Source organism: Bufo bufo, chromosome 4 (assembly GCF_905171765.1).
Source record: "Bufo bufo chromosome 4, aBufBuf1.1, whole genome shotgun sequence".
Taxonomy (NCBI): domain Eukaryota; kingdom Metazoa; phylum Chordata; class Amphibia; order Anura; family Bufonidae; genus Bufo; species Bufo bufo.
Window position 1 is genome coordinate 135,146,744 of NC_053392.1, and position 15,600 is coordinate 135,162,343.

At 45.3% G+C, this 15,600-nt stretch overlaps 1 protein-coding gene across 12 annotated transcripts in view; it reads left to right on the forward strand.

Moving 5' to 3' along the window:
* The first annotated feature begins 2,259 nt into the window (after nt 1–2,259).
* The window catches only part of SAP130 (Sin3A associated protein 130), a 56,674-nt gene continuing 43,333 nt past the window's right edge, over nt 2,260–15,600 (forward strand). For 4 of the 12 annotated variants that reach the window (XM_040427981.1, XM_040427973.1, XM_040427974.1 and 1 more), the window contains exons 1-5: nt 2,260–2,606; nt 8,851–8,910; nt 11,359–11,479; nt 12,847–13,067; nt 14,091–14,249. In XM_040427981.1, the coding sequence (XP_040283915.1) occupies nt 8,881–8,910; nt 11,359–11,479; nt 12,847–13,067; nt 14,091–14,249 (531 nt within the window). In that variant the 5' untranslated portion in view covers nt 2,260–2,606; nt 8,851–8,880. The remainder of the gene's footprint in view (nt 2,607–8,850; nt 8,911–11,358; nt 11,480–12,846; nt 13,068–14,090; nt 14,250–15,600) is intronic. The other 8 variants (XM_040427983.1, XM_040427984.1, XM_040427975.1 and 5 more) reach the window with 7 other exon arrangements.

A 15,600-nucleotide genomic window follows, 5' to 3' on the forward strand; every position in this document is an offset into this window, starting at 1 on the left:
ATGTCAGCAGCAATGAAATACCACCAAATGAAAGCTCTATTAGTGAGAAGAAAAGGAGGTAAAATTCATTTGGGTGGTAAGTTGCATGACCGAGCAATAAACGGTGAAAGTAGTGTAGTGCCGATTTGTAAAAAAGGGCCTGGTCTTTAGGGGGGTATAAACCTGTGGTCCTTAAGTGGTTAAAGGGGTTCTCTGGGAATAACCAGTTTTTGCCAAGAGCCTGCCTCTCAAAACAGATGATTCAGACTTACCTGCTCCCCACCACTCCGGTCCCTGCAGTGTTAATATCAGGCACGGCCACATGCTCCGCGGCAGCCAATAACTGGCTTCAGCTGTAACCTAGCCACAAGCAGCACGTTACCGCTGAAGCCAGTCACTGGCTGCAGCAGAGCATATGACAATGCCCATGCTGCAGCGACCGGAACGTGGACACATCAGGCAGACGGAGGACCGGAGCGGGAAGTATGAGTCTTCTGTTTGGAGAGGCACTTAGGGTTGTTTTGATACCAAAATTTTGATTCGGTTTCGATAACATAAAAAAGTATTGCGATACTCGGTACCAGGCAAAAAAAAATAAAACTCCAAAAAAAGCTGCGGGCATTCCGCATTTTATGGAACGTCCGGCCCATAATCGAACAGTCCTATCATATTTTTTGGGGACACAAGGTGACTAAAAAAAAAAAAAATGCGGACTCGTGCAGTTTTTCTTTTATGGCTTTCATCGCGTAGGAGATCTGTTTTAATATTTTAATAGTTTGGACTTTTCAGATGTGGCGATATGTAATATTTTATTTATTGTTTACATATTTTATATGTAAAATTGGGAAAGGGGTGATTTATAATTAATATTTTGGTGTGTTTTTTTTTTTAGTTTTTTTAATAACTTTTTCCCCCTTAGGGGCTAGAACCTGGGATTGTCTATTCACCCTAATAATTAGGGTGAATAGAACTTCACACTCTCCCTGCTGCCCTGTGAATAGTACACACAGCAGCAGGGAGATTACCATGGCAGCCAGGGCTTCAGTAGCGTCCTGGCTGCCATGGTAACCGATCGGAGACCCACAATTACACTGCTGGGGCTCCGATCAGAAGCTGCCACTGCCAACAATGAGAGGAGGTGAGGGGACTCTGTGGCCACTGCCACCAATGATTTAATACTGGGGAGGGGCGGGGGAAGGGCGCACTGAGCCACCAATGATAATTAACGTTTAATATACAAATACAGTCGGCGGCAGAAACACATTGCCGGCACCTGACCTCTAACAGGGCGCTGCGATCAGCGGCAGTTAACCCCTCAGGTGCGGCACATGAGGGGTTAATTGCCGCGGATCGCAGCGCCCTGTGCCGGAAATGTGTTTCTGCCGCCGCCTGCATTTGTAATATAATAAACGATAGTTATCATTGCTGGCTCAGTGGCCACAGCCCCCCCTCCCCTCCCCTCCTCCGCGCTCTCATTGGAGGCAGCAGCAGCACAGGGGGGAGGGAGAGACTGCTTCCTTCTTCCCTGTGCTGCTGAGGGAACATGGCGCACGCTGAGAGCAGTGCGATCCATATTCTCTGATTCTGGGCTGTGCAGTAGCACAGCCTAGTACCGATAAAAGGCAAATCCCGGTATCGTATCGATACCGGGCTAAAAGTATCGATTGGGTATCGAAAGTTCAATACCTGCAACAACCCTAGAGGCACTTGCTAAAAACTGAGAACACCTTTAAGTGACAGAAATTTGACATGAATCTGCCATAATACAAGACAGAACATCGCATATTGGCATTACTGCTGTCACACTTTTTCAATGTAACTAACACCCTCCCTCCCCCAATAACAAAATAGTCATTGGTCCAAGTCCAAAATAGTGGACCAACAGCTGTATGCACATCATAGTCTGCAGGTCAGTTGCCATAAGCCCTGCTCTAGCTCCTGCCTATGTCCAGGATAACACATTGTTCATACCTGCCCCACTGACATGATCTGCACGACTGCGGCCCTGAAGGTGCACTTCAATAAACTTTATTTATACACCTCCTGAGACCAACCTATAGAACAGAACGAGCCTCTTGCCCAACGCTGTGCAGGTTCTGAAAACCTCGCTCCCCTCTGACTGACGCGGCGTGTACATAGCCCCCCCCCCACCGTCCGCCCTGGCTGCCTGCCTGTTACCAGGGACACCACTGCAGCGGCGGCACTTAGTATTCAGACACGCTAGTAACAGCCCTTCATGGTACATCCGGGCAAATAATCTAGAATACACACACTGCTTTATTTCCTCACACACATATATCTATCCGTGTCTGTAAGTACCATAGCAATAAAGTTAGTTAAAAAAAATGACAAAAAAATAAATAAATAAAAATAGACCATAGTCGTCCTGCGTGGAGATCCTGGATGCTGCTTTCCGTCTTGTTTAGAAGGTTGGTGGGCGGGGCGTCAGCTGTCACGTGATTGGTGGCGGAGCGCGGTTCAGTCAGACTGAAGGGAGAGAAAGACCGAGACCGGAACCGGAAACCGAAAGAGTAACTGAGAGAACGGAGCAGTCAGCGGGGTTGTTGACAGTGTAATCCTCGTTTGTTTTGCAGCGGGGAGGCGCCGCGGGCCGTGTCCATCACCTGGTATGTATGCTTTGTGTAGGTTTATGCTCTGCAAAGTGACCTGACGCGGCTTCTGTGCGGAGTGATGCCCCCGAGCGGTGCCGTGCCGGTTACCGAGCGGGATATGACACTTTTAGAAAGTGCTTTACGTCATGGTTAGTCTGCCCCCACACAGGGGCTGCACTGCATAATACTGTGGCTTCCCTCCCTGCTCTGACCCCCGTATTCTGTAAGCCCTGTCTCCTCCAGCATAGGGTGCATGTAGAGATCTGTGCGAGGTCCCTATGACAATCCTGCTCCATTACCCTTGTAGAAAGCTGTGTACTGTGCTTATGTCAGTCCTGCTCCCTCATCCTTGTATAAAGCTGTAACGTCCCTATGACAGTCCTGCTCCCTCATCCTTGTATAAAGCTCTGTAACGTCCTTATGACAGTCCTGCTCCCTCATCCTTGTATAAAGCTGTGTATGGTCCCTATGATAGTCCTGCTCCCTCATCCTTGTATAAAGCTCTGTAAGGTCCTTATGACAGTCCTGCTCCCTCATCTTTGTAGAAAGCTGTAAGATCCCTATGACAATCCTGCTCCCTTACCCTTGTAGAAAGCTGTGTAGTTGTACTGTGCTTATGTCAGTCCTGCTCCCTCATCCTTGTATAAAGCTGTAACGTCCCTATGACAGTCCTGCTCCCTCATCCTTGTATAAAGCTGTAACGTCCCTATGACAGTCCTGCTCCCTCATCCTTGTATAAAGCTGAGTATGGTCCCTATGACAGTCCTGCTCCCTCATCCTTGTATAAAGCTGAGTATGGTCCCTATGACAGTCCTGCTCCCTCATCCTTGTATAAAGCTCTGTAAGGTCCTTATGACAGTCCTGCTCCCTCATCCTTGTATAAAGCTGTGTATGGTCCCTATGATAGTCCTGCTCCCTCATCCTTGTATAAAGCTGTAACGTCCCTATGACAGTCCTGCTCCCTCATCCTTGTATAAAGCTGAGTATGGTCCCTATGATAGTCCTGCTCCCTCATCCTTGTATAAAGCTCTGTAAGGTCCTTATGACAGTCCTGCTCCCTCATCCTTGTATAAAGCTCTGTAAGGTCCTTATGACAGTCCTGCTCCCTCATCCTTGTATAAAGCTCTGTAAGGTCCTTATGACAGTCCTGCTCCCTCATCCTTGTATAAAGCTCTGTAAGGTTCTCTATGACAGTCCTGCTCCCTCATCCTTGTATAAAGCTCTGTAAGGTTCTCTATGACAGTCCTGCTCCCTCATCCTTGTATAAAGCTCTGTAAGGTTCTCTATGACAGTCCTGCTCCCTCATCCTTGTATAAAGCTCTGTAAGGTTCTCTATGACAGTCCTGCTCCCTCATCCTTGTATAAAGCTCTGTAAGGTTCTCTATGACAGTCCTGCTCCCTCATCCTTGTATAAAGCTGTGTATGGTCCCTATGATAGTCCTGCTCCCTCATCCTTGTATAAAGCTCTGTAAGGTTCTCTATGACAGTCCTGCTCCCTCATCCTTGTATAAAGCTGAGTATGGTCCCTATGACAGTCCTGCTCCCTCATCCTTGTATAAAGCTCTGTAAGGTCCTTATGACAGTCCTGCTCCCTCATTCTTGTATAAAGCTCTGTAAGGTCCTTATGACAGTCCTGCTCCCTCATCCTTGTATAAAGCTCTGTAAGGTTCTCTATGACAGTCCTGCTCCCTCATCCTTGTATAAAGCTCTGTAAGGTTCTCTATGACAGTCCTGCTCCCTCATCCTTGTATAAAGCTCTGTAAGGTTCTCTATGACAGTCCTGCTCCCTCATCCTTGTATAAAGCTCTGTAAGGTTCTCTATGACAGTCCTGCTCCCTCATCCTTGTATAAAGCTGTGTATGGTCCCTATGATTGTCCTGCTCCCTCATCCTTGTATAAAGCTGTAAGGTCCTTATGTCAGTCCTGCTCCCTCATCCTTGTAGAAAGCTGTAAGGTCCCTATGACAGTCCTGATCCCTCACCCTTGTTTAAAGCTCTGTAAGGTTCTCTATGACAGTTCTTCCCAGTCACCCTTGTGTATTGCCTGTTGAACTCAGTAGTCAGAGTGTCATGTGACTGACCAATCACCTGCAGTGATATGAATGTGCCCCAGTAGATGGACCCCTGATGATCAACTAATACACCGAGGCTAAACTCGCATGGCACAAATTTGCCATGACTTTTGACACAGGTTCCATGCAAAAATATTCTCATCCCATGCATGTGAATGGGTTTCCACATCAGTGGGAGGCACTACAGGAGGCTACATATATTTTAGTGGATTTTGCATGGAAAATCCTACAGATGAGCCCCATTAGAGGGGTTGTGTCACTTCAGGAAATGGCATTTATCATGTAGAGAAAGTTAATACAAGACACTAATGTATTGTGATTGTCCATATTGACTCTTTTCCATCACATTATACACTGCTTGTTTCCATGGTTACGACCATCCTGCAATCCAGTAGTGGTGGTCGTGCTTGCACACTATAGGAAAAAGCGCAAGCCGATGTGCAATCCTGTGGTCGCGACCACCTTCTCATGTAGTGTGCAAGCACGGCCACCACTGCAGGATGGTCGTAACCATGGAAATGAGCAGTGTATAATGTGATGGAAAAATGAATCCAGCCAGCGAAGGAGGCAATATGGATGATCGCAATACATTGTAGTAAGTGCCTTGTAATAACTTTCTCTACATGATAAATGCCATTTGCTGAAGTTAGACAAACATCTAGTGCTATCTGCAGGCAGCATGTTACAGAGCAGATTGATAGATTTGGTAGAAGGCTAGGTTCTCATCTCCTTTTAGTTTTCCATGCTTCTTATCTGTGAAAAGAACAGAAAAATAACTTAAAAAGGGTCCTTTATTTGTAAGCGCCCATTATGCTCATTTTACATCCATTTTTGTCAGTTCTGTCGGAGATCTGTTATTTTTGATTGGAGAAAAATTCCTCCTCACAGGACTTTTCCTCCCATCTCAGATAATGGATCTCAGGTGGAACTGAAGAAAATGTGCATAATGTTTCTGTTCTGACTGATCAGGAGAACCGAGAACTAAAAGGCGATGTGACCCTGGCATAACTTGTAATTTGTACATTAAAATCTCTAGTCTTTCTGAACTTTAAGGATAACTGTCATATTTTTTTTATTTGCTACTTTATTACAGCTAGGCATGTATATCTGAGTTAGTCTGTCAATGATTGTCAAAAGATCCGTAATTACCTTATAATAACAGCTTTCATTAATGTCCTCTGTCCCTTTCCACTGCTCCCTTAAAGGGTTTCTACCACCAGATTTTCACCTATTTAGCTGTCTGATACTAGCGATCTGCTAGTGTCTGCTGTACCTAACCGTGTTCATGTATTACCTTTGTCTGGAGCGGTTAAGCTTAAAAAAAAACGTAGTTTTATTGATATGCAAATGAGCCTCTAGGTGCAAATGAGCGGGTGTTCCCGTTAGCCGAACCCCTGCTGTATGCGCCGGCATCTGTGAAAATACAGATGTCGGCGCATTAACCCCTCCTATGCCGTGGTCAGCGCTGACCACGACATAGAAGGGGTTTGCTGCGGGTAAGGAAGCCCATCGGGTCCCCGCGCTGCTGTGGCGGGGACCCGATGGGTGAGAAGGCAGCCCGATGGCATGGCATTGGGACCGGTCCTGCCTTCTACGGGTGCCCAGGAGATCCAGCCTCAGGCTGCGTCTCCTAGGCAACTTGTTAGTGTATGACTCGGGCTTACCCTTATTTTCACCCAGGTAGCCTCCCTGAGGCTAGCATCGGAGCATCTCATGCTCCGATGCGCTACATTGCGCAGGGCACGGGCTCTTTTGTTTATCATAACACACTGCCGGGTGGAAGCTTCCGCCCGGCAGTGTTTTCGGTGACGTCACCGGCTCTGATGGGTGGGCTTTAGCGCTTCCCTAGCCGCTTAACTGACTAGGGCAGCGCTAAAGCCCGCCCATCAGTGCCAGTGACGTCACCGAGCTTCCTGGCAGCCCTATGGAGCGCCCCTGTACGTCACCAGAACTCCTGAAAATGTCTTTGGCCTGCGCGATTTAGCGCAGGGCAAAGGAGAGCATCGGAGCATGAACTGCTTCGATGCTCAAGTCAGAGGGGGCTGCCAGGGTGAAAATGGAGGGATGTCCGGGTTCAGCGCTGAACCCGGACAACCCCTTTAAGTAATAAATATTTTATAAGTTATCACTTTCTGTTTTAAAAGCAGAGAAATTGAAATTTTGGTAAATTTGGGATTTTTTTTATAAATAAAGGTGAAATATATTGACTCAAATTTATGACTGTCATGAAGTACAATGTGTCACGAGAAAACAGTCTCAGAATGGCCTGGATAAATAAGAGTCTTCCAAAGTTATTACCACATAAAGGGACACATGTAGGATTTGCAAAAAATGGCCTGGGCAGGAAGGTGAAAACTGGCCCGGGGTAGAAAGGGTTATAAGACCACCCCTATCAATGACTGAAAGCTTTCTATGTATACCCACCCAGAGAATGCTATAAATCACTGATGACACCTCCCCTGTGTAGAACTATCAGTGACTGACAGCTATCTCTGTATACACACTTGGAGCTCATTCACACGACCGTTGCCCTTCTGTTGCCATATGGCGGCCTGCATACGGCAGGTCCGCAATACACGGGGCACCGGCGGTGTGTATTCCGCATCACGGATGCAAACCTATTCACTTGATCCGGTTACCATGGCAGCCAGGACTCTACTAAAGCCCTGGCTGCCATGGTCAGCTCCCTGCTGCTGTGTTTACTATGCACAGGGCAGCAGGGAGAGTGCTAAGTCCTATTCACCCTAATAGAGCTCTGTTAGGGTGTTTAGACAAGGGACTAAAAGATCCCAGGTTCTAGCCCCTAAAGGGGAAATAGTTATTAAATTAAAAAGTAAAAAATAAAAAAATAAAACACACCAAAATATTAAGTATAAATCACCCCCTTTCCCAATTTTACATATAAAATATATAAACAATAAATAAACATATTACTTATCGCCACGTCCAAAAAGTCCACACTATTAAAATATCTTAAAAATCTCCTATGCGGTTAACGGCGTAAAAAAAAAAATGGCGAATCGCATGGTTTTTCTATCACCTTGTCCCCCCAAAAAATAGGATAGGACTGTTCGATTATGGGCCGGACGTTCCATAAAATGCAGAATGCACACGACTTTTTTGGGCATAAATTTTTTTTTCATGTGGTATCGAATCGCAATGCTTTTTTATGGTAAATCAAAATGTTGGTATCGAAACAACCCTACTCCCTATGTACAGCTATCAGTGACTGACAGTTATGTATACACACTTACACAGAGAATGCTATAAATCACTGATGATCCCTCCCCTGTGTACAACTGAAGTCAGAAATAATAGATTTAATTGTATAAATTACATGTTTAAGGGCTCTTTCACACCTGCGTTATTGTCTTCCGGCATAGAGTTCCGTCGTCGGGGCTCTATGCCGGAAGAATCCTGATCAGGATTATCCTAATGCATTCTGAATGGAGAGAAATCCGTTCAGGATGCATCAGGATGTCTTCAGTTCCGGAACGGAACGTTTTTTGGCCAGAGAAAATACCGCAGCATGCTGCGCTTTTTGCTCCGGCCAAAAATCCGGAACACTTGCCGCAAGGCCGGATCCGGAATTAATGCCCATTGGAAGGCATTGATCCGGATCCGGCCTTAAGCTAAACGTCGTTTCGGCGCATTGCCGGAGCCGACATTTAGCTTTTTCTGAATGGTTACCATGGCTGCCGGGACGCTAAAGTCCTGGCAGCCATGGTAAGTGTAGTGGGGAGCGGGGGAGCAGTATACTTACCGTCCGTGCGGCTCCCCGGGCGCTCCAGAGTGACGTCAGGGCGCCCCAAGCGCATTGTAATGCATTTTGCACTCGCGTGAAAAAAATCGCGCGTGTTTGGTACCCAACCCCGAACTTCTTCACAGAAGTTCGGGCTTGGGATCGGTGTTCTGTAGATTGTGTTATTTTCCCTTATAACATGGTTATAAGGGAAAATAATAGCATTCTGAATACAGAATACATAGTAAAACATCGCTAGAGGGGTTAAAAAAAAAATATATATATTTTACTCACCTTAGTCCACTTGATCGCGTAGCCCGGCATCTCCTTCTGTCTTCATCTTAGCTCTGTGGAGCAACAGGACCTGTGGTGATGTCACTCCAGTCATCACATGATCCATCACCATGGTAAAAGATCATGTGATGACCGGAGTGACATCACCACAGGTCCTATTGCTGCACAGAGATCAGAAGGAGATGCCGGGCTACGCGATCAAGTGGACTAAGGTGAGTTACATTTTTTTTTTTTTTTTTTTTTAACCCCTCCAGCTATGTTTTACTATGTATTCTGTATTCAGAATGCTATTATTTTCCCTTATAACCATGTTATAAGGGAAAATAATAATGATCGGGTCTCCATCCCGATGGTCTCCTAGCAACCATGCGTGAAAATCGCACATCATCCGCACTTGCTTGCGATTTTCACGCAAACCCCATTCACTTCTATGGGGCCTGCGTTGCGTGAAAATTACTGCTCATGTGAACAGCCCCATAGAAATGAATGGGTCGGTATTCAGTGCGGGTGCAATGCGTTCACCTCACGCATCACATCCGCACGGAATACTCGCCCGTGTGAAAGGGGCCTAAGGGTGCAGTACGTCCCAAGGGATTTTCTGCTGCAGACTTGTGTGCTGCAAATCAGCGTCATTTTACAGTAACAGCAAAGTGGATAAGACTCTTAAGAATCTCTTCCACGCACTTTGGGAAAAAAAATCACACTGTAAATAGAGCTGCCGTGCAGATTATAAATCTGCAGCATGTCAGTTTAGAGGTTATTCACATGTCCATGAATCACACATGGCGCACACATTGGCCTCATGCACACAACTGCTGTTTTGGTCCGCAGTATTTGCGGCTTGGATGCGGACCCATTCACTTCAATGGGGCCTCAAAAGATGCGGACACCACACGGAGTGCTGTCCGTTCCGTTGCTCAGTTCAGTGGCCCTGCTCAAAAAATATAACCGATCCTATTCTTGTCCGTTTTGCGGACAAGAATAGGTAGTTATATCAATGGCTGTCCGTGCCGTTCCGCAAATTGCGAAACGCACACGGACGCCATCCATGTTTTGCGGATCCGCAATTTGCGGACCGCAAAACACACAACGGTCGTGTGCATGTAGCCATTCACTGATGTATTTATTCACACATTCTTGTTTTACAATTTGAGCCATTGGGAAGGCAGCGGAGACGTGCACTGCTGTGGTTCATTGCGCTGACCAAAAATGCCCATTGAAATCTATGGGTCTGTGAAAACCACTGATTCAACACGGATGTCATTAGTGGTTTTCACTGACCATTGGTAGGAGATGCTCTGGAAAGCACCTTCATAGCCTAGCAGTGTACGTGGAATACAGATGTCATATGAAGGGCAATACACAGATACACGGACCAAATACTGACTCTTCACTGATGAAACACTGACAATATTTCCACTGACCTCTAACGGACATGTGAGTAAGGCTTTTATATTGTGGATTTCCATTGTGCTTTCACCCTTTCTAATGCACAGGGTGAAAACGGTCACAATTTGGCATGTAACACATGGAACTTTTCTGCAGAATTTCGGCCCAGTGTGCCCTTACCTTTAAAAATCTAGAAGTTTGAATCTCTAGACTCTGGGCCTTTAGCCGAAGCGGGAGTAAATCCCATCAGATTTGCTAAAGTGATTCGCCATGGCAGACTGTACAGGTGACTATATAATACCTGTATATGCCTTAGCTAATCTGATGGCCTTTTATATCTGTTCTATGCTGTCTGTCCGGGATTACATATAGTTGGTGTGATATCCTTGAGACACTTGGGGTACTTGCACACATTGCCGATTACTTGCGTTTTTTTTTAAGTGTATTCTCATGCAGAAAACCACAGCGTACAGTATCGTCTAAGTGAATGACCTTAGACAAATTTTATGTCCATCTTGTTTTTTAAGTGCATAAATTGACCTGCTGGACATTTTGTGCTGATTTACAAATCTACCACATGTCAATTCTTTGCGCTTTTTTTTTTTTGCGCACATTTCACGCTTTTCAATGCGGAAACAGACAGAATTTTGCATTAAGAACCACGCTGATATTCTGTGTTGAAACCCGCACCCATCCGCAGGTAGCCCTAGAGTTCATATTTTAATTTTTTTTGGAGAAGGTTTCGAGGCACATTTTCTTGTAGATTTTTCAGATCCAAAAATCGCACGTAATCTGCATTAAGGCCCCTTTTAGACGAGCGGGTGTCACACTGCAGACTCGCAGCGTAGCACCCGGCCTGAACTTCCAGCACTGCTGGGGTCACATAGCATTATATAATGCTGTCAGTGTTAGACAATACATTCCAGGGCTGTAAGGGTTACATAGCATAATTAATCAATATAATGCTATGTGACCCCAGCAGTGCTGGAAGTTCAGGACGGGAGCGGCTCTGTCCGCAGCGTGACACCCGCTCGTCTGAAAGGGGCCTTACAGTTCTGTAAATGGAAGCTTTGAAGCTCGTCGGCAGATACATCCTTTAGGTTAGAGCTGAAAGCTGCCCTGAAACTGCGGACATTGTGCCTAGAGATGGTCCACTTCTTTGTAAGGGTTATGGATTTGTCCTGTTATTCCTAGCAGATGGCACTAAACCTTGTTTTTGTACTGACATCTTGTCATGCGTTAATCATGGGTTTTGTTTTTTGTTTTATAAGGAGGACATGAGTTCACAACAGTTCTCTCGTCAAGGGGCCCCCATTCATTCACCACAGCTTATGGGTGGTGGAACGACCGTTGGTCAGAATCTTCAAGGGACAGGTAGTATCCATAAGACGTGTATGTATATCTGCTGGATGTAAATCTTTCCCTCTCTTGTACTAAATTATTAGAAAAAAGTGCCCAATAGTTAGACTTCCAAACACTTTAGTATGTATATGATATATCCATATATCAGCTCAGCTTCTGGTGACTCGTTGAGTGCATTTCATGTCTAACCTCCCCACTGCCTCTATGGCTGATGTTAACGCTTCTGAGCTCCTTCATCAGCACTTTTGGTGACAGCTGCTGACCTATCATTGCACTGATGTTTATGGGTGCTCTGGGGTTTTATGGTTATCAAAGTCTTGTTTGGAGCTTTTTTTTTTTTCTTTCTTTTTTTGTTTTGTTAGATGTAATGTTAGCAGGATGACTTTGCCGTAAAGTGAAAGGTTGATGACATTTTAATATACTCCAAAAATGCCTTGTTAAAGAGACCCGTTGTGTACATGCAGTATGGTATGGAGCTGAGCAGATTGTTAGAGATTTGTGGAGAAAGGTTCCGTAAAACTGCATTCATTTATAACTCTGCTCATCCTGAGCTCTGGACACCAGTGGATGGTCCTAGTCAGTGACTGATGGATATTGGTGGACACAGTCTTACAAGGAAGGCTCTCAGTCTTTTAGGACTGCCCACTGGACACCTAAGCACAGAGAGAGAAGCATTTGGAATGAATATACATCTATATCTGCTCATCTCCTCCTGCTCCATATGCCTGGCAGGTTTTCCTCAATTAGCATTGCCTTAATTTGTCCCTTGTGCGTAGTCAGATGGGGACTAATGTGAGTGGAATATGTTGGTGCTATATAAGTAATGTCACAAATTTTTCTGGCTCTTAAAGGGGTTGTCTCACTTTAGTAAGTTGCATTTATCATGTAGAGAAAGTTAACACAAGCCACTTACTAACGTATTGTGATTGTCCATATTGCTTCCTTTGCTGGCTGGATTCATTTTTCCATCACATTATACACTGCTTGTTTCCATAGTTACAGACCACCCTACAATCCATCAGTGGTGGTTGTGCTTGCACAATATAGGAAAAAGCACCAGCCTATGTGCACTCCCATGGTCCCGGCCACCAGAGAGGCTGATGCTTTTTCTTATAGTGTGCAAGCACGACCACCATAGCTGGATAGTAGGGTGGCCTGTAACCATGGACACGAGCAATGTATAATGTGATTGAAAAATTGAATCCAGCTAGCCAAGGAGGCAATATGGACAATCACAATACGTTAGTAAGTGGCTTGTGTTAACTTTCTCTACATGATAAATGCAATTACTGAAGTGAGAGAATCCCTTTAATGTTGGTCTGTTTTCCATCATGTTACCCACAATATTTTTTTTAACTTAACGGCTTTCATTTTTTTATTTTTTTTTCCCTATGAAGGTGGTGATGAGCATTTACGGGAAATGGAGGGTCAGCCACGTGACATGCTTACAGCAAATACAATTCTTCCCCCAAGGGATGACAAACAAGAAGCTGTGGTGGTCCGGCCATACCCACAGTTACAGATGGTTCCTAACCACTCGGCAAGTCCTCTGACTATGACAGCTCAGTCTGCTCATCTCCCAAATGTTCCATTGACGTTCTCTGAGAATATCCTAAAGGTGATTGTCCTGTCATTTCATGAGGTGTTTCTTGTATGCCATTTTTGGCAGGTTTGTTGTAATAGTATAAAGAAAGAAATTTGAAATATAGAAATAGCCTCGCATGTCTCATAGATTGATAAATGCACCGTGGGGAGGTCATAGCTGTCATAAAATTGTTTCTAAATGTTTTTGGAAAATTTGGAGTATTTCTGCCTAAATGTATTTTAACAAAACTATGGTGAATCCGTTATTTAGAGGTTGGCAAAGGCTAATTTCTGTGATTCTTGTTTGTAGTATATACTTGAAGGAGTGGCACTTTCAAGTGTGAATGCGCTCCTATTTTGTCCTGGGAGTAGCATTCTTGTGCACTTTTGCCCTTCCTATCAAACAGGTCGCCTTGATTAGGTGGTACATATAGGTGTGCTTGCTCCTCCTCTCATCAGTTGCTGGATGCACATGGAGGTGACTAGGAGCAGCACACCATATGTGCGGAGTCTGCGCTCCTGAACATAGATGCCCAACGGCATAAGTAGATTTAGCGTAGGACCCGCCTGACCTGAGACCACCTTGGAGCTGGTAGGCGGGCACATAAGTGTTTTGATCAAAACATATTCGCTGAGAGTCTCAGATTTTATCATATCAGAGTGAGGGCTTACTCCATATATAATGCTTGCATCTATTGTATTAGTGCATTATTATCATTTTTTTTTCCTGTAATTTTTCTTTTCTTCTCCTTATCCCTGGATAGGGATAAGTATCTAATAGGTGTCCTACTGCTAAGACCCTCACCAGTCAAAAAAAACAGGGAGCCCGAGTTTCCTGGATGAATTGAGCTGCTCTAGTCATTTCTGTGAGAATGCTAGAGATAGCCGGGATGTGGGATAAGTTTCTGACTTGAGGCAACACTTTTAACAATTCCAAGACAGTGTTCCTAAAAGTCCAACAAATTATAAGAAAAAAAAAAAGTGTCACACTTGACCTACTCTTAATATTTACTGAAGAATTTCTTGCATGTAGTTGACTATTCATGACTTCCCACAGCAGCCTTTGAAGCCAACTATTCCCAGCAGACCAATTGCTCCAGCACCTCCCTCTGCCCTTTCTGCTGTTCCAAAGGTTTCTGGGCCAGTCACAGTCACAATGGAGAGTGGTCTTCCTCAGGCTTCAGCTATCCCTGTAGCCACTATTAGTGGGCAGCAGGTAAGTATCTAGTACAGGGTATGCTACAGCATTAATACAGTGTGTTGTCATGTGACAGGTTAATATTATTTTTTTTTGTATTTTTATTTGCATTACTGATGCACCATTATTTTATAAAATGTATTATTTCTATAGTAAATGTATATTGTAATTTCTTTCTGAGCTGGGTGTCTGTAGTGCATAAAAATGACCTACTGTAAAGGGGTTGTCTGAGATAAGCTGAGGACACTGGAGGCAAAAACAAGCCTTTTAGATCAGTGATGCCCAACCTACGGCTCGCGGGCCAAATCTGTCCCGCGATGCTGTTTCATGCGGCCCGTGCGACTCCCTGAAAAAAGTCTAAGGCGTAACAATACGCCTTAGACTTTTTCCCCACATTCATCAGCGCAGTGAGCGCTGTAAACGGCACAGGCGATGCTGCCTGTGCCTGAAATAACCAATAACAAAGCTCCTTACAGCAAGAAGCTTTGTTATTGGTTGGTATGAGCGCGCCACAGCAATACAAGTCGGGTCAGGCAGGAGAAGCCGGCGGGAGCTGGAAGGAGGAGGGGCCGGCTCCCGTGGTGGCTGTAGTAAGCAGAGCGGAGCACGCTGCCGGAAGACCTTGGGCAACATGACAGGGCTGCTGGAGAGGTAAGGAGCGTGGACTCATGTGACTGGTCCCCGGTGACCCCTCCCCCCCCCCCCCCCCCCTCCCCACTACTATCACCCCACTAGTGACCCTGCTTCCCCCTCCTGTCACCCCACTAGTGACCCTGCTTCACCCTCCTCCTGTCACCCCACTAGTGACCCTGCTTCACCCTCCTTTTGTAACCCCACAGGGAAGGAGCTGAACAGACTCCACGACTATGATGGGATACGTTCAGTTTCCGTTTGGGATCCTGTCTTTTTACTGGACACAAAAGTGCTGCATGCAAGACTTTTTTTGTCTGGTCTTTCGACAGAATCTGCAACAGAGGCTCCAAACGCAGATTTGAAGGCCTACGTATTATGTATTTTAGTAATGCTCACACGTGCCCCCTCACAGTGTTTACATTTCTTTCTGGCAAAGCTACCTGGTTCTGGCCCGCAAAATTTATACCATGTCTAGTGCAGCCCTCAGACGAAAAATGGTTGGGTACCACTGCTTTAGATTAAAGACTGGACTGCAGGACAGTTCCCCCATGGAATTTGAAGCATGTATTGAATATGTGATCCTGGGCACTCTCCCAGAGACAGATAAAAATAAAACTGAGCAGATACTTTGGTTTCGGGGCATTGCCTTGGCCAAGATAATAATTGTTAAACATTGGGGTTCCACGAAATATCCTAATTTTCAGGAATGGATGGAGTGGATGAATAGGGTTAAGCA